Source organism: Theobroma cacao, chromosome 10 (genome assembly GCF_000208745.1).
Source record: "Theobroma cacao cultivar B97-61/B2 chromosome 10, Criollo_cocoa_genome_V2, whole genome shotgun sequence".
Taxonomy (NCBI): Eukaryota; Viridiplantae; Streptophyta; class Magnoliopsida; order Malvales; family Malvaceae; genus Theobroma; species Theobroma cacao.
Window position 1 is genome coordinate 13,478,820 of NC_030859.1, and position 21,326 is coordinate 13,500,145.

General features: G+C 34.0%; 2 protein-coding genes across 3 annotated transcripts; one reads left to right on the top strand and one right to left on the bottom strand.

The window, feature by feature from the left end:
* LOC18586785 (26S protease regulatory subunit 6B homolog) lies at nucleotides 366–4,056 on the top strand. Its single transcript, XM_018129689.1, has 6 exons — nucleotides 366–923; nucleotides 2,426–2,656; nucleotides 2,841–2,999; nucleotides 3,153–3,305; nucleotides 3,497–3,580; nucleotides 3,707–4,056. Exons 1-6 carry the CDS (start codon nucleotides 426–428, stop codon nucleotides 3,839–3,841), a joined length of 1,260 nt encoding a protein of 419 aa, XP_017985178.1. The 5' UTR covers nucleotides 366–425; the 3' UTR covers nucleotides 3,842–4,056.
* Nucleotides 5,106–20,669, bottom strand: LOC18586788 (proline-, glutamic acid- and leucine-rich protein 1). Of its 2 annotated transcripts, XM_018129500.1 has the most exons (13): nucleotides 20,337–20,669; nucleotides 19,768–19,884; nucleotides 18,835–18,899; nucleotides 15,751–15,856; nucleotides 15,259–15,330; nucleotides 14,028–14,087; nucleotides 13,773–13,902; nucleotides 13,499–13,689; nucleotides 13,170–13,354; nucleotides 11,233–11,360; nucleotides 8,991–9,271; nucleotides 8,065–8,308; nucleotides 5,106–6,560 (listed from the first exon to the last, which is right to left on the bottom strand). In XM_018129500.1, exons 1-13 carry the CDS (start codon nucleotides 20,610–20,612, stop codon nucleotides 5,773–5,775), a joined length of 2,643 nt encoding a protein of 880 aa, XP_017984989.1. In that variant the 5' UTR covers nucleotides 20,613–20,669; the 3' UTR covers nucleotides 5,106–5,772. The 2 variants fall into 2 exon arrangements, with proteins under 2 accessions (XP_017984989.1, XP_017984990.1); XM_018129501.1 differs by lacking the exons at nucleotides 18,835–18,899; nucleotides 19,768–19,884; nucleotides 20,337–20,669 and adding an exon at nucleotides 18,069–18,814.

Consider the following 21,326-nt stretch of genomic DNA (forward strand, 5'->3'; position numbering starts at 1 on the left):
ATTTAAATTTTATTAATTATGTATTTTTATTAATTTAATTATTTGTAAATTATATGGAAGATGTAAGAGAAATATTATTATATATGGATACAGATATGAACTCGAGTTTGGATAATTGGATATTTATAAATAGTATTTTAATAATTTTTTACATAATTAATTTTTAAACAAGTTAAGGTAATTATAAGACAATAAGAATATATTTAGACCAAGGTTAAAGTATAAATTTTTAAAAGTATTCACATATATATATATATAATATGACTCGGATTTCTTATAGAGTTAGGACTAGCGGATCCTAACCGTTGATAACCCGATTAGTATTTGTCACTATAAAAACCGAAGGACGCCCTTCAACTTGAATTTAAGATTTTGTTTTCTCCTTTTCTTGCGCTTCAATCCAAACTCGAAGTCGAAGAGTGTAAATGGCAGCCTCAGCGATGGTGGTGGAACCTAAACCCTTGGCGGAGCCGCCGTTCCCCAGCACAAGATCCGACCTTGGGCAGGCCCTGGCTGTGGATCCCACGGGTACCGAGGAGGACGATCTGTATAGCAGGCTGAAATCCCTCCAGAGGCAGCTGGAGTTCATAGACATACAAGAAGAGTACGTGAAGGACGAGCAGAAGAATCTCAAGAGAGAGCTGTTGCGGGCCCAGGAGGAAGTCAAGCGGATTCAGTCGGTGCCGCTGGTCATAGGGCAGTTCATGGAAATGGTGGATCAAAACAACGGAATCGTGGGGTCCACCACGGGCTCCAATTATTATGTGAGGATATTGAGCACCATCAACAGAGAGCTGCTAAAGCCCTCGGCTTCGGTGGCTCTTCACCGTCACTCCAATGCTCTGGTCGACGTGTTGCCTCCCGAGGCCGATTCCAGTATTTCTTTGCTTAGCCAGTCCGAGAAGCCCGATGTTACTTACAACGTTTGTTTCTTTTCTTTTCTTTTTATTTCTTCTATTTTGAAGTTGAGTTCTTTATTGATTGATTTGCATTTAGGATTTTGCAATTTTCGATGACAGGTTAGGGATTAGGGTTTGCTTCCTTTCTTTTTGGAGTAAGTGGACTTTGGGTTAATTGTTGGATAAGGGGAAAGTTTAAAACATGGGTCTTAGTGATTGTTTTAAGTGCCAGGTTCCTTCCTTTTGTTTTGTGATTGCTTCAATTATTAAGTTGAAGAATTTATTAATTGATATATATGCAAATTTTTTTGGCTTCCTACATATGCCAGTCTGGAGAATATGAGATTTTGGGTTAATTATTAGCTAAGGGGAATGTTTGAAAAAGGGTTAGTTGTGCTGAAAAATGTGATACATTTATTGCTGCCATTGAACATTCAGAAATTGATTTTTTAATTTTTATTTAGTGGTTTATTTGCTTGCAGCATTAATGCCCAAAGGAAAAGAATTGAAAACGGTTTGAGTGTTTTCCACTTTCATTTTTATATATTTGATTTTTGATACAGAGGCTTTGTATATATTAGACTAGCTTTTATGTTCTATGAGCTTCTTTGAATTGACTTATTGGATTTTAGCCAGGTAAACATAGGCTAGGCCTCAAGCTGGAATGTAAATGGAGTTAATTCCATCTGTTACATGGGAAATCGAATTTCTTTCACTTTTGTTACTATATGCCTTATTGATTATCAGTAGGCAACATATTGCCTTATCCCCATACTCTATTACTTGATGTAAAGGAGGGTATGATTGTGAGCATAATAACTAAAATAGGCTTTAATACTTCCCTAGTTGGCCTGTGATTATTAGTTGTGTTAGATGTTCCGGAATAATTAATCTGTTAGGACTCCCGAAAGATCATGTTCTATAGAACTGATGGGTTCTGCAATGAACTTGTGCCTTTATTAGTGGTTTTTATATCAAACAATGATACTTTGCATGTAGGATGAGTTGAAGGATAGGATTTCTTGCTTGAGAGCTTTATTTCATTTTATAACAAGACATATGATATTTGGAGTTTCTTGCATTTGCAGTTGTCTGTGTGTGTATGTAATCTTGTAAATCAACTAATAAAACTATTGTATGGGAAATGCTATATGTTTCCTCCAGTATATAGGGGGGGGATCTTGGCATCATTTGTCTTGTCTGATTGTTACTAGAAAAAGATTTACTCATTTGTATTTTAGTTGCCTTGTCTCTGTTGAATTTTGTGGAAATGTTGCATTGTTTTGATTCCTTTCAGTACTTTTTTTTTCTACTGATAGCGAAATGTGGGTCTTAAATTTAAGTTCATTTTTCAACTATCAACTTGGAACCTTTATTGACATCGAGGACATATTTGAACCTTAAATCATATTTGATACCTTAAGTCAGTCTTCTGCTATAGTACATTAGTGGGACACTCTTTGAGTTCCTGTATCTTTTTTTCTTGGAATAAAAATTACTAATGTGCTATGTTTTTGGTCGTTTAGGATATTGGAGGATGTGACATTCAAAAGCAGGAAATTCGTGAGGCAGTGGAGTTACCATTGACTCATCATGAGCTCTACAAACAGATTGGGATAGACCCTCCTCGTGGTGTTTTACTCTATGGTCCCCCTGGCACTGGAAAAACCATGCTTGCAAAGGCTGTTGCTAACCATACAACCGCAGCCTTCATTAGAGTTGTAGGATCTGAATTTGTTCAAAAGTATTTGGGTGAGGTAGGGATCTAGTAGTTATTTTTCTTTTAAATGTTAATATTAAATTCATCATTCACTACTTAGTTAAGACTTAGTTGCCTGCAGTGAAACTTGATATTCTTTCTTACTGATTTTGTCAGTTATTGGCCTCTCTCTTCACCTTCTTTTGGTGGATAATAATATCTAGACCATTGTTTTGTTTTAGGGCCCACGGATGGTTCGTGATGTCTTCCGTCTTGCTAAAGAGAATGCTCCAGCTATTATCTTTATTGATGAGGTAGATGCCATTGCTACTGCTAGGTTTGATGCTCAAACTGGAGCTGATAGAGAAGTTCAGCGAATACTCATGGAACTTCTGAATCAGGTATTTATCTCTTGAGGAATTTGTTGACATGTCAAAGGATGGTGCATAGGATATTATCCTGCAAAATATCTGAGGAAGTTGATATTTAAATTTAGTTAACCTTTTTCTCCCTTTCTTTTTTCTAAACTATTGCTTTTGCAATCAACTTTCTAGATGGATGGATTCGATCAGACGGTGAATGTTAAGGTCATAATGGCAACCAATCGAGCAGACACTTTGGACCCTGCACTTCTTCGTCCAGGAAGGCTTGACCGAAAGATTGAATTCCCTTTGCCCGACAGAAGGCAGAAGAGGCTTGTTTTCCAGGCAAGTAGGGCAATGTTTGTCAATGCCTATGTCATTATTGTCTGTAGTACATTTCTCTGTGATTCATGATTGTCTTTGGCTGTTGCATATTTTTCTTTTGTACATTTCTATCTGTCCTGGTTATATTGTGATAAGGAAATGTTTTGTTTTATCTTATTGGCTGTGTTTAAGGTGATGTTTCCATTTCACAGGTCTGCACTGCTAAAATGAATCTAAGTGATGAGGTGGACTTGGAGGATTATGTTTCTCGGCCTGATAAAATTAGTGCTGCGGAGGTTAGTTGTGGCATTCTATAGCACCTTTCCTATTTATCTCTCTGGTTTAGGTCATAAACCTTTTTGACTCATTATTTGGCAGGCCTGTTTGATTCATACTGATTGTAACTGGATGTCTGTCTGCAGATTGCAGCAATCTGTCAAGAAGCCGGAATGCATGCAGTTCGGAAGAACCGATATGTCATACTTCCCAAGGACTTTGAAAAGGGTTACAGAACGAACGTGAAGAAGCCTGATACTGACTTTGAGTTTTACAAATGAGTAGATTTTGCAGCATTATGTTGGGAAAAAATCTGTATAAATCAGTGCTGCATAAATCTTATGTAAATTATAGATAGATAAATAATATAATCTATTGGTTCATGATTTGATTTTAAAATATTTGACGGTGGAAATGAGAATTCTAAAGCCTGAAAATGGAAGGCCACAACAAATAAGAAAGGGTTCAATATACATCAGCCATTTTGATCTTGAAATTCCTGAACAATTATCTCTTCCGCCACAACTAGTTTTGCATGAACGTCTCCATTGCCCCATCTTATAGCAATGCTTTTCTCCTCAATTGCATGTATTCATGCAACAATTCCACACATAAATATCTTTAAAACATAATGTAAACTTGAAGTGTACGCAATTAAAATTTTGTAATATTAATTTATAAATTATTCAATTATATTAAAATTAACAATATAAAAATAGTTCAAAATTTATAAACTATAACAATTAAATAAAAACTTAAATTAATTAGATTAACCTGGAATTGCACAAAAGAAAATTTCAAAATTAAAAATTATACTAAAAATTGATTTCAAATAATAATCTAAAAATATAAAAATGGTTGTTTCTTGATTGCAATTTAAAAATATAATCGATGTTATTTAATATATATAAATATATTAATGGATGACATACGAGAAATATAGCAAATGCTGGTTTATGTAAAATGTAAAATCGATGTTAACATGAATTTAATTATCGTTCAAGTAAACTACACTTGGAGTCACATTACTTAATGCATCTTTTGTATATAAAAGCTTTTGAGTTATACAATAAAAATAATTTTAAGATGGATTCTCTCAAGTTTTAACTGTTATGGTGGGTGCTCATGTGTTTGGTATACAAGGCTACATATGTATTTGTGTATAAAAAATGTAAATAAACAAAGCGCAACAAATAATAAGCATATTTTCACAACATAGAGTAGATTATAAACGTCAATTTAAAAATAAACTTAAACTTGGCATACATAGAGTGTTTTTTCATTGATCCGTAAAGTATTTTACAGGGAAAAGATATTATCTCCCTTCCAAATAGTTAAGACCATCGGCAAATATCTTTTGAAAACTAATTTACTTGAAAACAAATAGACCATAGACTCGAAAATGTTTTGAGTTACACAATAACAGTATACACAAAAAGGGTGGAGTGCAAAGCCTCCAAGTCTAACCAACCAAAGCGGTTTAAGCTAGACCCTTGTTGTGGGGGATTGATTACGGGTGCTTGTGCAACAAATTCACAGAAAGCATGCCAATAATGAAGGTGGTTGTGCAACTAAATTATTGCAGAGAAAAATATCTCCCATTTGTTTACAGAGTGAAAAGGAAAATTCAAAGTGAGAGCTACTAATAACTCTAACTCACCACCCCTTCACAATGCAGCACCTTCTGTTAGCTCTCAAATGGTTTTGTTCATGTTTCAAACCCTCCCCATGGCACCACCTTTCGTCACCCCAACAACCATTACTCCAATGGAGGGTTAATGATTGTTTTTGTGGCTCAATCGATTACCATCCTTTCTTGCAAAGGCCACACATCTCGGGCTCAACAGGAATCAATCGTAATATTTTTCCTTTTTGGTAAGAACAAACTTTCTCTTGATATCAATTCTGACTCCTGTGTCAATCCAAACGTACCAGTTATCCCCTCCGACTACAAGTCCTCTAGCCTCATGATTGATACTGTCCATTCTCCTAAACCTAATGTTAACTTCAAATGAAAGAAAGAAAGGAAACATTCGCTCTTCTCCTCCTTGCCTTGCTCTTAGTTTATTCATGAGCGCAACTGTGGGAGATTGCAAGTGAGAATAATCAGAACAAGGCAAACACAAAGATCACATCATTAATATTTCTAACATGGATTTCTCAATTTAACAGAGAAATGGTACAAGTATTATCATTCTACTGACCCTAGTTCCTAGTCTGAATCAGTATCTGGATCAGCATCAACAATAGCGGGAAATGAGTCCATAGATGAGTCACTATCCAAATGAGCCACAGATGCATTAACCTTCTCGACATTTGATATGATCGAGGATGTGTTTCCACAAACATTATCAAAACCATCAACTTTATCGGCCAATACATCAGACACAATATCATGATCTGTTTGGTTTAATCCATCACTGGCAGAAACAGCCCCCTTAAATTCTATTTCAGTGCCCTCAGGATTTCTAGCGACCACAGGACTTGTGACACCTTTGGCAGAAACAATTTCTTGAGTCTGTTGAATTGATTCTTGAGAGTGCCAGGGTTGAACCATTATTTCATCCTTTCCTCTCATATGCACATCTGCATCAGGTGCTGCTAGTTCTTGTTCACTTACCTCTAAAATATTGGTAAATGATGAATCATTTGCACAAGGTTTCTCTACAAAGTTGAATCTTGATCTTTTATCATTCATATTCTCGATAGGGATGTTTTCATTTTCATTTTCATTTTGTAGCCACCTGTCATATAGATCATCATCATCTGACTTGAGAGCACTTTGTTCTGTTCCCTGCATGGATTTGGAAAACATGGTATCACCCTTCTGACCATAGAAGGGCATATTTTCTGGGAATCTGTGGCTAGCTCCATCAGTAAAGGTCTGATAAGAAGAGGGGAAATCATCCAATGGAAGGGCCCTAGGATGTATAAGCACCTCCAGTGCTAACAGCGCAGAGGCACAAAATCCTGCAAGCTTTGTTCCAGCTTCTTGCTTACCTGGAAGAGCCATACAGTTACAGTAAGTTAACATTTTTCATACGGCCAACAGAATCTATTTGTGCAAACAGTATGATGGAAGGGCTTGTACAATATTTTTTAATTTATTATCCATTAGCCTTTAAGGCCTAAGTGGGATTTTTGCCCATGCTAAGTGGCTTCAAGCCACAAAGCTTGACCTGAATTGGGAGCTGAATAAAAGCTCAATGAAGAAGCCAAGTTTGAACAGGTTTACTTGAGCTCAAAATGAGTTTGGTGTATGTTTGAGCTCATTAAAACTTAGTGGCACTGGGCATCAAGAAGAAAACCTAGTTACAACACCTCGCACCAATGAAACCTAGTCAATTGAATGATCTTATAATAAGAACACTTGCACCCTTAACTTCCACCACTTGCATTCGGCTATCTTCATAGAATTGTTAAAACTGATCCAAACCTGAATAACCCGTCAGCCATCAGAGCCAGAATTCAACCTCACTGATTTAATAAAAAAAAATCAACTTGAATACACTCAACCCGAACCCGAAATTGAACAATATGAAAAACTAATACAAAACGACTCAAACTTAAATTGATATAATTCTAGTTTCTAACAACATTAATTAGTTAAAAATAATAAATATAACACAAACTATTATTCTAGTAATTTTTAATAATTTTAAAATTATTTTTTAAATCTTTTTGTTTATTCTTGCATTTTTATATAACTTTAGATTTTATCCTTCTTAATTTATGTGTCTAAAAGAGATAAAAGATAAGTTCTTTGTGTTATTGTGATTAAATTCAATTTCTACAATTATACATTATAAATAATTTTTCTCCTTTTTTTCACTATTAAGAAATAATCAAATAAATAACTAGAATAGATGATAAAAATAATTGACAATAATTCAGTAAAGTTAATTGTGACACCTACTTTTAAACATTTCACTTTACTTCATCTTAAGTGATTATTAGATAGTTAACAAAGACAATGACTGAAAATGCAAATGGAAGAGTACTAGACTAGAGAATCTTTCTTCATTATAAGTTGACTAAAATGTGACTTCGAATAACTTAATAATGATTGATAAAATCTAGCTTGATTTGAATAATGTGTTCAAATTCAATTTGGTTTGACTTCAATAATCAACTACTTGAATCTGAAATCACCCGAACTCGAATAACTCAAGTGTCAAACCAAACCCAAACCCAAAATAACTTCAACCCAAGATGACCCAAATCCAAAACAACTGGAACCCAAAATGACATAAACCCGAAATGACAAACTGAAAAATGACTAAAATGTTCTTTGACCCAAAATGAACCGACCTAACCCACCCAATTGCCAAGCTCTATATTTTCACTATTCACTAAAGGAGCCATTCAATTGGTACCAAATATTCCATCTGCAAATAGCATTGTTAAACTTGTTATCATCTCAATGAACGTTAGTGTGTTCTTATTATTGTTTTACTCAACAAAGAAAAATGTGAAACAATGTTACTATGAAGAAAGTAGTTACCTTTACGGAAAAGCTCAAGACCTTGCGATAAAAATGGTGGGCGGATACGAGCTGGGGCAAGGAGTGATGCCAAGAGTGCACGTAATGATGAGAGCTGGAAATCTACCCATATTGAGGTTGATTCATGAGGCAGAAAATTGTTGTTTTCCTCATTCCCCCACCCCCTTTTACAAGAATTTGTTGCTGTCTTTATCAAAAGACTATCAATCCTTGAGCGCCAACTCTCGGATTTTGAAGCACCACCCTATAAAAAATCAACATATAATCATTACACACACACACACACACACACACACACACACACATATATAGTGTAAGAGTAACAAAGAATATTAATCCCCAAGCGCCCCCCCCTTGCTGCCAAAAAACAAGTATAACAAAAGTTCATTTATAGAAGCAATACTATTAGTTGGACAAAAACTACTTGTATACTCGTATATAACACAAAGAATTGTCTATGAACATTAGCCTTTATTATTCTTAAAGATAGACAATATGTACAAAGAAAATAAAATTTTAGATCTATCACATACTTCTAACTAAAAAGTTGACTTCAGTTCGTATACATAGTGCAAAATAAAAAATAAAAACAAGACCTTTCTATGAAATACAGTATAAAAAATAAACAATATATAAATTTATGTATTTTCTTCTTATGATATACAAACGCTAAAGATGGTTTGTGATTCTTTTTTTTTAATATTCCATTAATCCAAACTTTTATACATCATTTAAAAACTCTAAAAACAGTTCACTTCTTTTTCTACACATTTAGCGTATTGAGAACTTATGCTATAAAACTTTAAAAAGAAAAAATTAGTGCATGCTAGCAGAGTTTTCAAATGTATGAGAATTGCTTGATTCTCACTCATGATTCAAAGCAGATCACATAACATTTTCTGCAAATACAGATGTAGTTCACATACCACTGTGAGAAGAACTTCCAAAGTGTCAAGTGCAGCAATTTTTAAAGTAATTGGAGTCGTTTGATGCGTATTCAGTGCTTCCACTTCTGAACTAATTGTTTGTTTCTCTTCAGGAGATCCAGTTTTAGTACCATGCTTTCTTTTCCTATTGCTAGGCTGGGGCAAAGCTCCAGTAGAGGGTCCTATGTTTGTAGGGGATGTTTCAACATCTTCATCACCAAAAGAATTCAGATCATTGATTGCATTGTCAATGACATCCGGTGCAAGATATATCGCCATCCCTGGTTTAAAAGAAAAAAAAAGCTGCATATTAGTAATTCGGACAAAAGCTCATTTCCATTAGAATAGATGGCCACTATGGTAGAGAAATCATGAATTTTAATCCACCACGAACTCTTACAGTCCTAAATGACATATGGAAAACAGATCAATCTACCTCGTGTACCATTAGAATTCTAATGCACTTCCAACACAGCAAGTGTTTTAGCAAATCTAAAGACTTATATAGAAAAAAAGGCCATCACCAACCTTCCAACATACCTCATTTAGTCAGAAAATTTTAGAACATTATGAACACTTCCCCTTCAGGATTTCAGAAGGAATGTTGACAACTTACATACAATCACATTATTAACACATATCAACATGTGATCTCACATGTTGAAAAAGTTCCTTCCAGAGGTTTTTCTTTGTTTCCTTTTCTCAGAATATAGCCACAACCTTGTTAAGCAACACCAGTAAATATACAGAACCTAACAAAGATCTAAATTAATATAAAAAAATGAAAAGTGATTGATAAGGAGAACTAGCCAAGAAAAAATGCATCCACTACAGCAAATACAAATATCCAATTAGTTTGGAGATAACAGGACAATATTGGGATAAAAATCTTTGCATGACAAAAAGAAGAAAGGGCATGCTGTAGTTGCAAGCCATAACTATATTAACAGATACGTGGGCCCACTATGTGGCCATCACTGGCCTCAACACAACTATTGTCAAATACTCTACTGTACAGTGATATATATTAGTGCTGCTAATTTGAGAAACTTATTTATCCAAGATAAAAATTTATCTCTGCAGGTTTTCAAAATAATTAAAGTATTAAAACAGCATACAACAATACAGGCTCCCCTTTCTTTCTACTTTACTCATTGACCAGCCTAGGTCTCCAACATGGCTGCACAGTCTGCCCTGGGTAGTTCTACTTTGGAGAGGACGAGGGTTTCAGATGTCCAGTCATATCTGTTTCTTCACATTTTTCATGTGCTGCTCTATTAGGGAAAGGCTTAAATTTTCAAATAACATTTAAAACTCCTGCAACATGATACTGATGGAGGATGAAAATATGCTACTTAAGGGATTACATTATCTGGGACTTCTATTTTATAATATATGGATTTGATTGTAATCTTTACCTTTAATTAGGCTATTTTAGCTTATTTAGGTTACTTTATACTAATCAGTATTTACCTTCTTTTCCAAGTAATAGGATTTTAGGGTCACATTTGGTGTTTTGCATTTTATTAACGTTTTGGGTTTAACTATAATATAAGTACCTATGCTATTTTAATTTCAGGTTGCTTTTGGGTGATGAATATGTGAAGTTTTTGAGATATTGAGTATCATGATTTTCTCCCTCTTGATTCTTTCTGGTTTTTTCTCTCCCTAGTTCTTCGATTTCTCTGCCGATTTCCTTCAGTTTATTTCTGATTTTCCCTCTAAATGTCTATTATCTATCTCCTCCCTACTTGTTTTACATCAGATACTTAATAGTTAATCAATGGCCACATAGAGTTTCAATCCTTCAGGCAGTTTGTAACTGGTTTTCATTCTAAGGTTGCATATTTAGTAATCAGATATGTATATTGACACTAGTACATGAAGGTCTGCTACCTCTCGCTTTTTCTTTTCATCCCTTACTGAGTTTTCAGTTTGAAGTATTCTCAATCCAAAGAGAATTTCTAATATGAGCAGAGTAAAAAGTCCCTCCAGAAATTTAATTATCTGAAGGAGGGGCTAGAGTTTGAGGCAATTACTAACAAAAAGAATAACAACAGCATGCTACTTTAGCTTCAGCTTATACATCAAAATAATGACTGGAAATACATGCATGCCTGAAGATAGGAACTAGCCATTAATCAGACCCAAGAAAGAAATAAGGGAAGAAAATAGTAAAGGCAGCTATTTGGTAGCATAGGGGTGAAAAATTATAAGGATATTGAAAGAGAATACTGCTTACCAACACCCATTGATATAAGCAACATCCTAGGGATTGAATAGAGCTTTATCCGCAATTCTGGCAGTGCACATCTCCTGAAATACCTCGTAACAAGTCTCACAACGTATGCAGCATGCGGTAATAGTTGCCTGCAAATAAAATCAAGGTATCGATAAAGCATATGTGTGAACTCTTCAAATTGACCAACAAATCATACAGGCATGAAATCTATAAGGGCAATAGATATCTCTAGAAATGGAGAAAGAAAACAAAGAGAAACATAGAAATTAGTTTACAAGTAGCAGCTGAGAAAAACAGGTGTAAAAGGTTTTCTCAGAATGTTTACAAAAATCAAATTTGGGCAAGGGGCAAATAGATGATTTCTTAAAGGATGGTACCATATATTCTGCTAATATTTAAGGTACGAACGAGCAGTGGATTTTGGAGTAGAGCAAATGGTGAACAAGGTTAAAAGCACATTTAAAGAAGGTAATGCCTTTTCTTCTCATATTCCACTAAGGTACATTGCTCAACATCTCTTTTGGAATTTAAAGATAAACTTGGCCAATATAACCACATGTGGTCTCCTCCTATTGCAATTAATATAAGAAAATTTCAAAGTCACCAAAATGAAAAATGACAAATAGATCCCTTATTCCAAAGGCCCTATCACCAAAAACTAACCATGATCACATTCCCCAAACCTCAGAGGTTCAATCTCCAATCCTCATAAATAGACCAGGTAGAGACGAGTTACTTAAAACTAGTTTTGAGGGAAAGGTTCCATTTCCAAATGTCCAAGAAATAAAATTTTCTTAAATTAAGGGCACAAGAAATAAATTAAAAGGTAAATCCTATTAATCAGAAAGGTAACCTTGCTCTACCCTGCTTTTTCCACACACAAATGATATGCCGATCTTATTTAGTATTATTTTTCCATGCCTATTCAATTACTGATATCGGTATAATTTAGAACACCAAGCCTCACCTCACTGATCTCTCATAAAACCAAATTCAAAGAGCTTCCATATTGATCCATCATTTGAATACCACCATAACTACAACTTTTGGAATTAAATTTCGAAGGACATTCAACTACAATAAGTCTATTGCCCATGTGAAAGCCAGACAGGATATAGTAAAAAGAAATTAACAAAAAGCTTTTCAGGCAGATGAATACATTATTTACTCAAACCAGGCCTTTTTGACTTTGATCAGACAAAACATGTTAAGAGATAACCAAGGGGAAAAGTCTGACAAAGAATTCTCTGCAGAAAGAATGCATAAAAGAGAATTATATGAGAAAGAAATCACAAAATGAGCACCCTGCCATTCAAAAAGAATTTTACAGAAGTTCAACTAGTTATTGAAATATTAGGAGCAAGTAGCAATTGACAGTACATATTGAGGTTCCAGTTGATTGATGCTTTTGCTATTTGCCACTTTTTTTTTCTATGCATTCTTTTTTCCTTTTGCTTTCTATTCATTTTTTGCCAAAAGTCAAAAAGCAAATAGCAAAAACATCAATCAAATGGAGCCTAAAAGCAAAAAGATAAAAAATGAAAAATAAAGTCACAATACATTGAAGTATAGTAGATCAAAGACTCCAAACCCAAAAAACAAAGCTCATATATGCTACTCTCTATCCCAATAAGCTTCTCCCATTTTACTTTTATTGGTCTAAATTTTTAAACTTTGACCTCATTTTTTTAAAATTCATCATTGATAAATATATGAATAAATATTTTCTAAAAAACTTAAATGAAGTAGCTTTTAGATTACATATATATAAATACATACATTGTAAAATTTAATAAATTAAAATATTTAAAATAATAGAGGTCAAAGTTGCAAAATTTAGACCAAAATAAAGTCAAAATGTGATAATTAAATGGGACAGAGGGAGTACTATTATTCTAAAGAAAACACTGTAGTAAAAGAAACTTGTTCTTTCTAACCTGCGCATCCCCTTTATAATTGCAATGAGAAGTTCCAAAGCATGAGCATGCAAGACTGGAAGTTCAGAACAAATTAACTCATGTTGCATGGCAGTCATAAAGGGCAACATGGTGTGTGGCAACGAACCATCAACCATCAGCAGCCTCTCAACAAGAGCTAACATTGCACGAATTGGAGCAGTCACCTATTAATCAAAATATACAAAGTTGCAGAAAAACATGACTAATGCATCTATAATTTTTTTTTAAAAAAAAAAAAGTTCAGAAAAGTCTTTCAAGGCCATAATTTAAATAAGCTTCATTTTCATAGATCTGAATTTCAACAATACCTGAATGGGATATGAACTTGTAAGCATTTTACAACAGCAAAATATCAGAGTAGAGACAGTTGATGCAGGCAAGCTCTCAGAACTCCTTGTTGCCTCGTGAGAGGCGCCTTCTAATGGGGAATGACCTAAAGGAGATGGCAGATCTTTTCCTGGAGGAACCAATAATCTCCTAACTTCATCAGATTTAGCTTCTGCAAGTTATTAAAAGCACATTCATCTATTTATTACCCTTAAAGCCAACCAGCAGCTTATCCATGAAGGTGTTAAATTTTACCTTCTTCTACACCTTGGAAAGCATCATTCAGGAGGTCGTTTATTGATAACAAAATTTTCTGCATCATTAGGGACCAGCTATCCTCATCTCCTTTCGATTTTGGAAGTAATGCTAAGCAATAACCAAGTTTCTGAAGTTTGATCCAGTCAGAAAAGAAAAAAAAAAATGTAACAGCAGAAAGCAGATTCTTGCTACCTTTTGTTTCTTTTTCTACATGCTAACAGTGAATAAAACAGGAGAAAAGAAACACGCTACCTTTAATGTTCTAGTACTGTATTTCCCTGAAAGAATTTTTGAAGCAATAGCAGCTTCAGCCTGCAAAAGTTATTTTACACCAGTGCATTGTAACTTCATTAGCAGAAGGAAACTAAATATTGTATTAAGGCACAATTCAGTTAAAAGAAATCTTTCTATTTTTCCCTTACATCAGTTTGCAAGTACACTTAAAGCAACTGAGGTTTGATTTTGCCATGTCAATTTGAACCTATAGGACTTATATGATGGCATCATTCATCGTATCATATGTTGCCCTCCACACATCATTTAAAATATAACAAGCAAACATATTTTTATTTTTGAAATTTTTACAATTTTCTGATACATGCTTCTAGGTTAAGGTGTTATCATAGCCCGATATAAGGACCAGAAGAGTTGCAATAAATACACCATAACTTCTGTGATGCACTGAAAGAATTGTTGTCAAATCATGGATCCACATTGGCAATAATCAAATGATGTTGATTTTTTCAGATACATTATCTCATTAATGAACTGCCATGAATAGTCAACTGTGAACCTCTGACAAGTTATAATCAATTTTATAAGAAACATAGATAGAGCCTAAACATTAATTCTTCTATCTACATGTTTGTATGTATGGCTTTGATTATAATACAATTTAAAAGGCCATCATTTTTAAAATCTGACCCAACAAAACTTGAACTTACATAAATTCTTTTTGTAATTGAAAGAAAACCCAAAGTTAACATAAAAGCTGAAAATAACATGGAGACCCAACCAATATCTGCCCCTTCTTAACACTCTAACCCCACAGTCAGACAAAGTCCAAACTCAGTCACAGCAATCATCTAAACTACCAAACTACCTCTCCCTCTTTGGTTGGAAACTCTTTTAACTCCTAATTACTGAAGGTATAATTTCACTACCACCTAACATTAACTGCCACCCTCCATTCATTTTACTCAATGGATATCCTCCAAAGCTGCTAGAAACCTCTCAATGCCAGAACAACCTTTCAACAAGTTGTCACATCCAGTGTCCTCAACGTGTCATCACAATGTCATCTCATGACTAAATTACTTTTTACTTTTTTCTTTATCCTCTATATCTGATAAAGCATGTCTAAGTCCAACACATATACAACATGGATATTGAGGGGGTTGTGACATATTCATGCTTCGTAGGTTTGAATATTACAACTACACCAATTGAGAGTAGGAAGTCTCGTAATGAAAATAAAGCTTACCCTGTCATAATAATGATGGATGGCAGCTGGAAAGAAAGTTATAATGGTATACAATAGACTAGCTGCTCCTTCCTGCACATGACAAAACAAGGATGGTAAATTAAACTTGAAAGACTACGAAGAAGAGGAAATAAAAGAAAAGGCTCTACTTTAGTATATACCTATGATCCCTCCCAAGTTCAAAAATGAGTTTTCAACTGAAGTTGCCTCTATATGCATGCAAACACACATGCAGGTGAGAGAAAGAAATCATGCATTTTAATATTCTTGAATATGAGCTACTATCTCCCTAATGGGAAAACTGTTCATTTACAAGAAAAATCAAGTAACATTTAACAGAAGTTTATTAACACATAATAATACAACATGTTCTAAATCACATGTTTTTAAGCAAAAATTATATTTTAATAAGAAATAAAACATAATCATAAGTACAAAGTTTTTGAGGAGTTTCAGAAAAAAAAAAGGAAATCCTGCAAATGTGCTACTTACCCATACAGCCTCCACACTATCATCATTTAACAGCTTTAAAACAGGTTGGATGAACTTCCCAGCAAGTAAGGTCCCATCCTTCTTCACATTTGGAAATCTAGCCAATCTAATTCAGTAAAAAGCATTGCTACCCATGTTACAAAGATGGTAGATACAGTATAAATCATAGACAACCTTTGAGTATTAAATTTGCTGTTTGAAACAATCTCTATCACAAAATAGAAGCAGCTGAAGCAAAAGTGATTGCATGCACCAGCACTATGCAAAAGAAAACTTAGACAGATGACCAGGGGGACAACTTTAAGAGACTCCACCTATATAACAAATTAAGGTAATGCTCTTAACTTAAAAATTATAAACAACGCATTTCAACATTGCATCAATGCACCTACTTCAAATGAATAAAAAAGATATGACCACATCAAAGTATTTCAGATGGACCTTAACAAAGGATTCCCCCTCCCCCCACAACCAAAACAAAAACAAAAACAGAATAAAAGAGAAGAAAAAAAAAAAGAGCATTAAGGTTTCCACAGCCCAATTTCAAGTTTCCCAAAAAAAGGTAGCAGCAAGAACAACCCAAATACACGCTACCCAAAAGGCTGAAGGCCTAAGAACCCAAGAGTGAAGTTGGAAGCTATGAAACTTACCATCATAAGAGGTAGAAGACAAAAATGTGGCCTCTTCTTTGTCTTCTCTTTTTCTTAACATTGGATGTATATTTAAAATTTGTCGAGGCACATCAAGGACATTAAGAGCCAGAGATACCTCAATTAAACTCTGTAAGCCTAAGCCTAAATTGACATATATCTCAATATGAGAATATAAATTACCCTGCAATTTCCAATACAACCTACCACAAGCCTACTTTTTTTGGAGCAGGGATGTGAAATCTTTTGTCCTGGTGAACACAGTAAATTCAAAAAAGCCAAAAGGGAAGGGCAAGCCAAGCGCCAGGAGATATACAAACAATGCAGAGAAATAGGATAGAAATGGGAGGATAAACAATAAAAAAAGAACAACAAAGTAATGCCCAAACTTTAGGATGCCAACACAATCCAAAAAGGAAAAACAGAAACATGTTAAAGAGAAACCAAATACTATGGAAATGTGACCATTTCAACTTCAGCATAAATAAGACCATTGTACACCCCATCTATGCTAAAAGTTATCATCTTACACATTGCCTTGCATCTTACCAATCCCTCACTCTTCTCAACTAGCCAAAATCTCCACATCATTTGCTGGCATTTTTTAAGATAAGATGGATGGAACTTTTGGAGAGCTAAACAACTAACATTATCTCACAGAAGGTAATTTACTAATTCTTATTGAATGCACACTCTCAAACATCCCCATTTCCTTTATGCACTTTTTCCCATTTTTTCTTGGTAGCTTAAAGAATTGAAAAAAATTAAAAAGAAGTTTCTTGAGGGAGTGGCTGACGAATATATGTTCCTTTTAGTTAACTAGAGTGTGGTAAAACAAACAATAGATGCTGATGGTTTGGAATCAAATCTCTAATCTCCTTTTTTATCAAGTTATTCCTCCAAAACAGCAATGGAGATCTATGGTGAAAAGAAAAAATATCTGAGTTCTAGGGTTGCAAAGTACAAAGAGACACAGAAGGGTTGGATTTACAAGGAGACAAGGGAACTCTGATAAGTTTAGAAGTGGATTAAAAGGGATGGCACAACTTCTTAGTTTACGTTTCCTTTGAGGTGGACAGTTTGCATTCTATCTCTTTTCTGTATGTGTTTGCTGTAGGCATTACCCCTCAAAAGATCAATTATAGGAGTTATTTATGTTCACAAGAGATAAAGAGACCTTAGATAGCCAATGTCCACATCTAAAGGGCAGTTGATATATAATGTTCATGCTTTAAGAAACATGCAAGATCAGGAGCTGTAGAGTTTCATCAATTTCTTTGATCAATTTTGTAACTAGAGATGGATTGGGAAAAGAGAAGACTCACCTTGATGGAGACTCAAGAAAAAAGGAAGCTTTGAGGTGAATTTTTTCTATCAACAACTCATGAAGGATAACACTAAAAGATGTACTTCCTCTGTAGCATATATAATGCCTGATTTTGAGTTTGCACAAAGTTTAAGGAATGTTAAGTTGAATAAATTTCATTGACTATAAATTTTGTTTACAAAATTACCCTTGACTTGAAAAAAGAGAAGAAAGTAGTTATAGTTAAAGGTAATAAGGAAAAGTAAGAATGATTTTTCTTTACCTTTTCAAAGGAGAAATTAATTTGGGACAACTAAAAGTACACAAACAAGAAAGTATTTATAGGACAGTGGGAGTATTACATTTTATTAGAATCATTTTGGAAGACAAAGGCCCCAACTAACGTAGCCCTTTTTTTTTGCTTTTGCTGCTTGTGTCGCATCTTGTGGAAGACTTCTAATAATTGGAAACCTCCAAAAGCAGGGAAATTTTTTCCAAAGAGATGCTTTCTTTGCAAAACTGCAGCAGACCAAGTCGATCATCTTTGGTTGAGTTGCTTTTAGGCAAGACAGCTTTGTTCCTTGCTGAATGAACTGCTAGGAATTACTTAGATAATGACAGGTTCAATTAAAAATGGGGTGGCTTGGAGAGGCGTCAATTCTTGTGCAGATAAGATAAAAAGCAATAGAATTAATTCTTTCAGCTACTTTTTGGATCTTGTAGATAAGTTGCTTAGTAAGAATTAGCCTTGTACAATGATACATTGGTACCTTTAGTGCAACATTTTCCTCATTTATCCAAATATATAGATACACACACACATCTTGACTAGTTCCAAGACTCCCTCATCACTTGATAATACTAAATACCTATTAACTTCAAATAAATATTGGAATGTTCTTGTTACTAATCCAACCTTCAAATGCAATAGTTTCCCTCCTTTTTAAATTATTAATGACAAAATATGGATAGGTACAAAATTCAGAGCAACAAAGAGCACAAATGTTACATGTTTATATATAAAAACCAATGTATTGACATATACATACATACATGTCTACACATGCATATGTAAGTACCAACATATACTATGCATTTTTATGTTGCCAAGAACAGCAAATATCTCACCTTGTGAATAGAACTGATATTGCTGTACAAGAAGCAACCTTCACAAGTTGAGAATCTGCTGGAGGCTGTTTGGAACAAAGGATACGACATGCCAGGTCATGTTATATTTAAGAACATATTAAGAATTGTAACAAAATATGTGCACACCACATAATACAATCAAATGTTGAAATAAATCCAAGATTTCAAAAAATTCAAACACAATCCATGATCATTAACTGCAAGAACTTCACAGAATAAAAAACAAATCATGATTCATTAGCATCAACCTGACAAACTTCAGAGCTAACCTGCTATCGTCTACTCATAGAACAGACCAAGTTAGAAAATCTAACACGTAATCCAACTAAAATCCAAACCACCATTTGACTTTGATCTCATCACAGCGCGACCTACAACTTTTCTCTGTATGTTTGTAAACAAAATCGTGCACTGGTACTCACTTCCTCACAGTAATCTCTTGAATATCATCATCCAAACCTTTTCAACTTACTATAAATATTAGATCCTCAGACACAGAATGCAACAATATTTAATCGTGAATTATTGTCTCTCTAAAAGTAGTCCAAATTCAGACAACTACAAATCTTGCAGGTGTCTGCTCAGCAGAATCATGGCATTCAAATACAGGATGTGAAATGTATTACCACAAAATTGAATAACTTTACTTGGTAAAACAGCAATGTTTCATAGATCAAAACATGATATCCAGAATTGTACCCAAAAAAATGATACTAGAACATTTCAAAAAATATATATATCATGATAATAAACCACCACCAGCTATCAGAGAAATATGATCACATCAGCAGTATTTAGAAAATAAATTAAGCAAACACAAATAAACAATAACTCACTTGCAAGAAGTTGGTATAAAGTAGCTAATAAATGTAGGCAGAAACAACGGTTATACATGTATTTTATTTAATATACCTGAATATGTGATAGAAGCTTGTGGAGCCAAACAGAGTATGACGACAAAAACCGATCAGAACTGCACTCTTGACAAGTAACCCCAAGCAGACAGATGCCTAACCAACATTTATCTGACTAGAAAGAATTACATAAGATTGAATAAGAGAACATTGGGGTCAATACAAAACAATTTTGAAGTAGAGGTGCAAATTATCATTAAGAATGAACCACAACAAAGTGGAGCTCACTAAATGAATTTAGACACTTTTTCTTCACGAATCAAAGGAATCTCACCATTTAATGACTTTGACTATTAAAAAAAAATGGTGCATGGATTAGTAAACAAATAAACAGACTGATGCTTTGTCGACTCACAGATCAGAATTAGAATCACTGTTTAATTTGCTGCCTTGAGGAACAATATGCGAAATAACAGACCAAACAGAAAATTCCATTATCACTGACCATTCTTTTTAAACAGGAAAATGAAACGTTGAACCGTATGGTATCACATAATGCTATATACATTGCATAATTTCCTTCAAGAAACAAATATTAAAATACTCAAAGAAAGAATCGAAATAAACCATATCGCTAGAGAGCAGCAGTAACAAGCGATTGACCCACTCATCGACGGCCGATTTCCAGCTGTGAACGAGCTTTACATCCATGGATTGGGGGTACCACTCTGATAAGAGTCGGTGAGTTTGGAGGATAGAAACCACCTTTGACAGCTCAAAAGAGCTGCTGTTGAGACTGAGAGGATGCTTCTCGTCAGGAACATATTGTCCCATCAGACTGCGGAGCATCAGAGGCTTCAATCCCACATCGTACATGTTTTTCGATTGCTCAAAGCCCGCCATTTTTTTGTTCAGGGAATGGACTTGGTTTCTATGGACAAAAAGAGGAGAAGAAGAAGAAGAGGAGGTTATCTTAATTAGGGTTTAGGGTTTATGTCTTGTAATTAAAACAGAAAGAACAGAACAGCTTTAGAAAAATGCGCCCATAAACATCACCCATTTGGAGAGTTAAAAAGCCGGGTCAATTTTTCGGTATAAGGCTGCAATGAACCCAAGTTATTGTAATATCAAATAATAAAATTAAAAAGTAATTATAAAAATCTATTAAACAGGTTGCCAGATAAATAAAAATAAAACAAAACTATCAGATTTAGAAAAATACATTCACATTAGGGTCTGTTTGTTTTGATATAAAATATTTTTTCAAAAATATTTTCAGAACTTATTATTGTTTAGAAGATAAAAAATTTATTTCAGATGGGTAACATTTTACGAATTAACAGGAAAAATACTCATTCAGCACGTAAAATGTCTTACATTTTTTAGAAGCGTAACACATTTTTCGAAAAATAGAAAAAATGTTCTTATACTAAACTTATCATAATAAGTTTGATGAGTATTAATATTTAACTTAGAATATTAAAAATTTTAATATTTAACTTTAAAAAATTTAATTTAAAAGATTAATATTTAAATTATTCAATATTATTAGAATTAAAAAAATATTTTTTAATGAAATCATTCAATGCAATTAATATTTTTATTTATAAATTTAAT